Raw genomic sequence first — 6,464 nt, 5'->3', positions numbered from 1 at the left:
AGGGCCTCCGGAGTTGAACCGTTTTGTAATTGCTGTTCCTGACCTTTAGCGACCTCGTCCCCGTGGCACTGAAGGCCCCGGTCATCTGTTGTTTTGACCTTTTCTACGTGTCCGCGGCTCGTGTCCCAGATGTTGTTCAGATGAAACTGGAGCTGTGCTTTAATAAATGATTCTTCCCTTTATGACGACACGTGTGTTGAAGTCGTTTCTGACGGCCTCTATTCTTTGATCATGGCAGCGGGTTCAGCCTGGAGGGGGCGGGGTCAATCGGTCTGGAGCCTCGGCTTCCTGTCACGGGTCAAAGGTCAACACGAGACGACAGCGTGGCCAAAACGTCTCGACACAGGAGGAGGCGCCACGAGGTTCTCCAGCGGCTCGTCGGGAACAGGAAGTCGCTGACTGGTCAAAAGTATCAAATGATGTCGACATGAGGACCGACGAAGGGAACGAGAAGAGGTCCATCAACCAGAACCACGGTCAGAACATAGGAGAGGAGAACCGGGTCTCCATGTGTCAGCGTGGTCATCCTGCTGCATCATGGGAGTTCTGATAGTTCACAAACACAGCTTCCTGTGTGAAGCCTTCAAGAAGGCCTGGAAAGGTCAGAGCACCTGTAGGAGAGGTCAGCCTCCCGTAACCGGGGAGACAGCTGGTCTCAAGGACTTGAAGGTCACCCTTCTTGAAGGTCACCCATCTTAAAGGTCACCCATCTTGAAGGTCACCCATCTTGAAGGTCACCCTTCTTGAAGGTCACCCATCTTGAAGGTCACCCTTCTTGAAGGTCACCCTTCTTAAAGCAGAATCTAGATTGTCCTGTGACTTCCTGTTCTGAGTCGTGAGCTGAACACATCACTACTAATGGAGGAAAGACCCAGACTGCACCAGGGGGGGCGTGTCCTCATGACATCAGTGTGTCCTCATGACATCAGCGTGTCCTCATGGAGACATCAGTGTGTCCTCATGACATCAGCGTGTCCTCATGACATCAGCGTGTCCTCATGGAGACATCATTGTGTCCTCATGACATCAGCGTGTCCTCATGGAGACATCAGCGTGTCCTCATGGAGACATCAGTGTGTCCTCATGGAGACATCAGTGTGTCCTCATGGAGACATCAGCGTGTCCTCATGGAGACATCAGTGTGTCCTCATGGAGACATCAGCGTGTCCTCATGGAGACATCAGCGTGTCCTCATGACATCAGCGTGTCCTCATGGAGACATCAGCGTGTCCTCATGGAGACATCAGTGTGTCCTCATGGAGACATCAGTGTGTCCTCATGACATCAGCGTGTCCTCATGGAGACATCAGCGTGTCCTCATGGAGACATCAGCGTGTCCTCATGGAGACATCAGTGTGTCCTCATGGAGACATCAGTGTGTCCTCATGACATCAGCGTGTCCTCATGGAGACATCAGCGTGTCCTCATGGAGACATCAGCGTGTCCTCATGACATCAGCGTGTCCTCATGGAGACATCAGTGTGTCCTCATGGAGACATCAGCGTGTCCTCATGGAGACATCAGTGTGTCCTCATGGAGACATCAGCGTGTCCTCATGACATCAGCGTGTCCTCATGGAGACATCAGTGTGTCCTCATGGAGACATCAGTGTGTCCTCATGGAGACATCAGCGTGTCCTCATGACATCAGTGTGTCCTCATGACATCAGCGTGTCCTCATGGAGACATCAGCGTGTCCTCATGGAGACATCAGTGTGTCCTCATGACATCAGTGTGTCCTCATGGAGACATCAGTGTGTCCTCATGACATCAGCATGTCCTCATGGAGACATCAGTGTGTCCTCATGACATCAGCGTGTCCTCATGGAGACAGTGTGTCCTCATGACATCAGCGTGTCCTCATGGAGACAGTGTGTCCTCATGACATCAGTGTGTCCTCATGACATCAGCGTGTCCTCATGGAGACATCAGCGTGTCCTCATGGAGACATCAGTGTGTCCTCATGACATCAGTGTGTCCTCATGACATCAGCGTGTCCTCATGGAGACATCAGCGTGTCCTCATGGAGACATCAGTGTGTCCTCATGACATCAGCATGTCCTCATGGAGACATCAGCGTGTCCTCATGACATCAGTGTGTCCTCATGGAGACATCAGCGTGTCCTCATGGAGACATCAGCGTGTCCTCATGACATCAGTGTGTCCTCATGGAGACATCAGTGTGTCCTCATGGAGACATCAGCGTGTCCTCATGACATCAGCGTGTCCTCATGGAGACATCAGCGTGTCCTCATGACATCAGCGTGTCCTCATGACATCAGTGTGTCCTCATGACATCAGTGTGTCCTCATGGAGACATCAGCGTGTCCTCATGGAGACATCAGTGTGTCCTCATGGAGACATCAGCGTGTCCTCATGGAGACATCAGTGTGTCCTCATGACATCAGCATGTCCTCATGGAGACATCAGCGTGTCCTCATGACATCAGCGTGTCCTCATGACATCAGTGTGTCCTCATGACATCAGCGTGTCCTCATGGAGACATCAGCGTGTCCTCATGGAGACATCAGCGTGTCCTCATGGAGACATCAGTGTGTCCTCATGACATCAGTGTGTCCTCATGACATCAGCGTGTCCTCATGGAGACATCAGCGTGTCCTCATGGAGACATCAGTGTGTCCTCATGACATCAGCGTGTCCTCATGGAGACATCAGCGTGTCCTCATGGAGACATCAGCGTGTCCTCATGACATCAGCATGTCCTCATGGAGACATCAGCGTGTCCTCATGACATCAGTGTGTCCTCATGACATCAGCGTGTCCTCATGGAGACATCAGTGTGTCCTCATGACATCAGCGTGTCCTCATGGAGACATCAGTGTGTCCTCATGGAGACATCAGCGTGTCCTCATGACATCAGCGTGTCCTCATGGAGACATCAGCGTGTCCTCATGACATCAGCGTGTCCTCATGACATCAGCGTGTGCTCATGGAGACATCAGCGTGTCCTCATGACATCAGCATGTCCTCATGGAGACATCAGCGTGTCCTCATGACATCAGCGTGTCCTCATGGAGACATCAGCGTGTCCTCATGACATCAGCGTGTCCTCATGACATCAGCGTGTCCTCATGGAGACATCAGTGTGTCCTCATGACATCAGCGTGTCCTCATGACATCAGCGTGTCCTCATGGAGACATCAGCGTGTCCTCATGACATCAGCGTGTCCTCATGGAGACATCAGCGTGTCCTCATGGAGACATCAGCGTGTCCTCATGGAGACATCAGCGTGTCCTCATGGAGACATCAGTGTGTCCTCATGGAGACATCAGCGTGTCCTCATGACATCAGCGTGTCCTCATGGAGACATCAGTGTGTCCTCATGACATCAGCGTGTCCTCATGGAGACATCAGTGTGTCCTCATGGAGACATCAGCGTGTCCTCATGACATCAGTGTGTCCTCATGGAGACATCAGTGTGTCCTCATGGAGACATCAGCGTGTCCTCATGGAGACATCAGTGTGTCCTCATGACATCAGCGTGTCCTCATGGAGACAGTGTGTCCTCATGACATCAGTGTGTCCTCATGGAGACATCAGCGTGTCCTCATGGAGACATCAGTGTGTCCTCATGGAGACATCAGCGTGTCCTCATGACATCAGTGTGTCCTCATGACATCAGCGTGTCCTCATGGAGACATCAGCGTGTCCTCATGGAGACATCAGCGTGTCCTCATGACATCAGTGTGTCCTCATGACATCAGCGTGTCCTCATGACATCAGCGTGTCCTCATGACATCAGCGTGTCCTCATGACATCAGTGTGTCCTCATGACATCAGCGTGTCCTCATGACATCAGCGTGTCCTCATGACATCAGCGTGTCCTCATGACATCAGCGTGTCCTCATGACATCAGCGTGTCCTCATGGAGACATCAGTGTGTCCTCATGACATCAGCGTGTCCTCATGACATCAGCGTGTCCTCATGACATCAGTGTGTCCTCATGGAGACATCAGCGTGTCCTCATGACATCAGCGTGTCCTCATGACATCAGTGTGTCCTCATGACATCAGCGTGTCCTCATGACATCAGCGTGTCCTCATGACATCAGCGTGTCCTCATGACATCAGTGTGTCCTCATGACATCAGCGTGTCCTCATGACATCAGTGTGTCCTCATGACATCAGCGTGTCCTCATGACATCAGCGTGTCCTCATGACATCAGCGTGTCCTCATGACATCAGTGTCCTCATGACATCAGCGTGTCCTCATGACATCAGTGTGTCCTCATGACATCAGCGTGTCCTCATGACATCAGTGTGTCCTCATGGAGACATCAGCGTGTCCTCATGACATCAGCGTGTCCTCATGACATCAGTGTGTCCTCATGACATCAGCGTGTCCTCATGACATCAGTGTGTCCTCATGACATCAGTGTGTCCTCATGACATCAGCGTGTCCTCATGACATCAGCGTGTCCTCATGACATCAGTGTGTCTCTGACATCAGACATCAGCGTGTCCTCATGACATCAGCGTGTCCTCATGGAGGCGACCAACAACAGGCGTTTAGTTTAATAAAGAACAAAGCGTCTCTAAGGAAAGAACGTACATTACTTCTGCTGGAGCGACCAACAACAGACGTTTAGTTTAATAAAGAACAAAGGCGTCTCTAAGGAAAGAACCGTACATTACTTCTGCTGGAGGCGACCAACAACAGGCGTTTAGTTTAATAAAGAACAAAGGCGTCTTGAAGGAAAGAACCGTACATTACTTCTGCTGGAGGCGACCAACAACAGGCGTTTAGTTTAATAAAGAACAAAGGCGTCTCTAAGGAAAGAACCGTACATTACTTCTGCTGGAGGCGACCAACAACAGACGTTTAGTTTAATAAAGAACAAAGGCGTCTCTAAGGAAAGAACCGTACATTACTTCTGCTGGAGGCGACCAACAACAGGCGTTTAGTTTAATAAAGAACAAAGGCGTCTCTAAGGAAAGAACCGTACATTACTTCTGCTGGAGGCGACCAACAACAGGCGTTTAGTTTAATAAAGAACAAAGGCGTCTTGAAGGAAAGAACCGTACATTACTTCTGCTGTAGAGGCGACCAACAACAGGCGTTTAGTTTAATAAAGAACAAAGGCGTCTCTAAGGAAAGAACCGTACATTACTTCTGCTGGAGGCGACCAACAACAGGCGTTTAGTTTAATAAAGAACAAAGGCGTCTCTAAGGAAAGAACCGTACATTACTTCTGCTGGAGGCGACCAACAACAGGCGTTTAGTTTAATAAAGAACAAAGGCGTCTCTAAGGAAAGAACCGTACATTACTTCTGCTGGAGGCGACCAACAACAGGCGTTTAGTTTAATAAAGAACAAAGGCGTCTCTAAGGAAAGAACCGTACATTACTTCTGCTGGAGGCGACCAACAACAGGCGTTTAGTTTAATAAAGAACAAAGGCGTCTCTAAGGAAAGAACCGTACATTACTTCTGCTGGAGAGGCGACCAACAACAGGCGTTTAGTTTAATAAAGAACAAAGGCGTCTCTAAGGAAAGAACCGTACATTACTTCTGCTGGAGGCGACCAACAACAGGCGTTTAGTTTAATAAAGAACAAAAGGCGTCTCTAAGGAAAGAACCGTACATTACTTCTGCTGGAGGCGACCAACAACAGGCGTTTAGTTTAATAAAGAACAAAGGCGTCTCTAAGGAAAGAACCGTACATTACTTCTGCTGGAGGCGACCAACAACAGGCGTTTAGTTTAATAAAGAACAAAGGCGTCTCTAAGGAAAGAACCGTACATTACTTCTGCTGGAGGGCGACCAACAACAGGCGTTTAGTTTAATAAAGAACAAAGGCGTCTCTAAGGAAAGAACCGTACATTACTTCTGCTGGAGGCGACCAACAACAGGCGTTTAGTTTAATAAAGAACAAAGGCGTCTCTAAGGAAAGAACCGTACATTACTTCTGCTGGAGGCGACCAACAACAGGCGTTTAGTTTAATAAAGAACAAAGGCGTCTCTAAGGAAAGAACCGTACATTACTTCTGCTGGAGGCGACCAACAACAGGCGTTTAGTTTAATAAAGAACAAAGGCGTCTCTAAGGAAAGAACCGTACATTACTTCTGCTGTAGAGAGCGACCAACAACAGGCGTTTAGTTTAATAAAGAACAAAGGCGTCTCTAAGGAAAGAACCGTACATTACTTCTGCTGTAGAGGCGACCAACAACAGGCGTTTAGTTTAATAAAGAACAAAGGCGTCTCTAAGGAAAGAACCGTACATTACTTCTGCTGGAGGCGACCAACAACAGGCGTTTAGTTTAATAAAGAACAAAGGCGTCTCTAAGGAAAGAACCGTACATTACTTCTGCTGGAGGCGACCAACAACAGGCGTTTAGTTTAATAAAGAACAAAGGCGTCTCTAAGGAAAGAACCGTACATTACTTCTGCTGGAGGCGACCAACAACAGGCGTTTAGTTTAATAAAGAACAAAAGGCGTCTCT

General features: G+C 49.2%; 1 protein-coding gene across 4 annotated transcripts in view; it reads left to right on the top strand.

Annotated features, from left to right (window-relative positions):
- Positions 1 to 297: 297 nt before the first annotated feature.
- The window catches only part of ikbkg (inhibitor of nuclear factor kappa B kinase regulatory subunit gamma), a 39,921-nt gene continuing 33,754 nt past the window's right edge, over positions 298 to 6,464 (top strand). For 2 of the 4 annotated variants that reach the window (XM_056422257.1, XM_056422256.1), the window contains exon 1: positions 298 to 476. In XM_056422257.1, coding sequence (XP_056278232.1) covers positions 428 to 476 — 49 coding nt within the window. In that variant the 5' untranslated portion in view covers positions 298 to 427. The remainder of the gene's footprint in view (positions 477 to 6,464) is intronic. The other 2 variants (XM_056422260.1, XM_056422261.1) reach the window with 2 other exon arrangements.

The sequence above is a fragment of the Pseudoliparis swirei genome, chromosome 9 (genome assembly GCF_029220125.1).
Source record: "Pseudoliparis swirei isolate HS2019 ecotype Mariana Trench chromosome 9, NWPU_hadal_v1, whole genome shotgun sequence".
NCBI classification, from domain to species: domain Eukaryota; kingdom Metazoa; phylum Chordata; class Actinopteri; order Perciformes; family Liparidae; genus Pseudoliparis; species Pseudoliparis swirei.
Note: the sequence above shows the minus strand (reverse complement) of the source record. Positions and strands in the feature narration are given on the sequence as shown.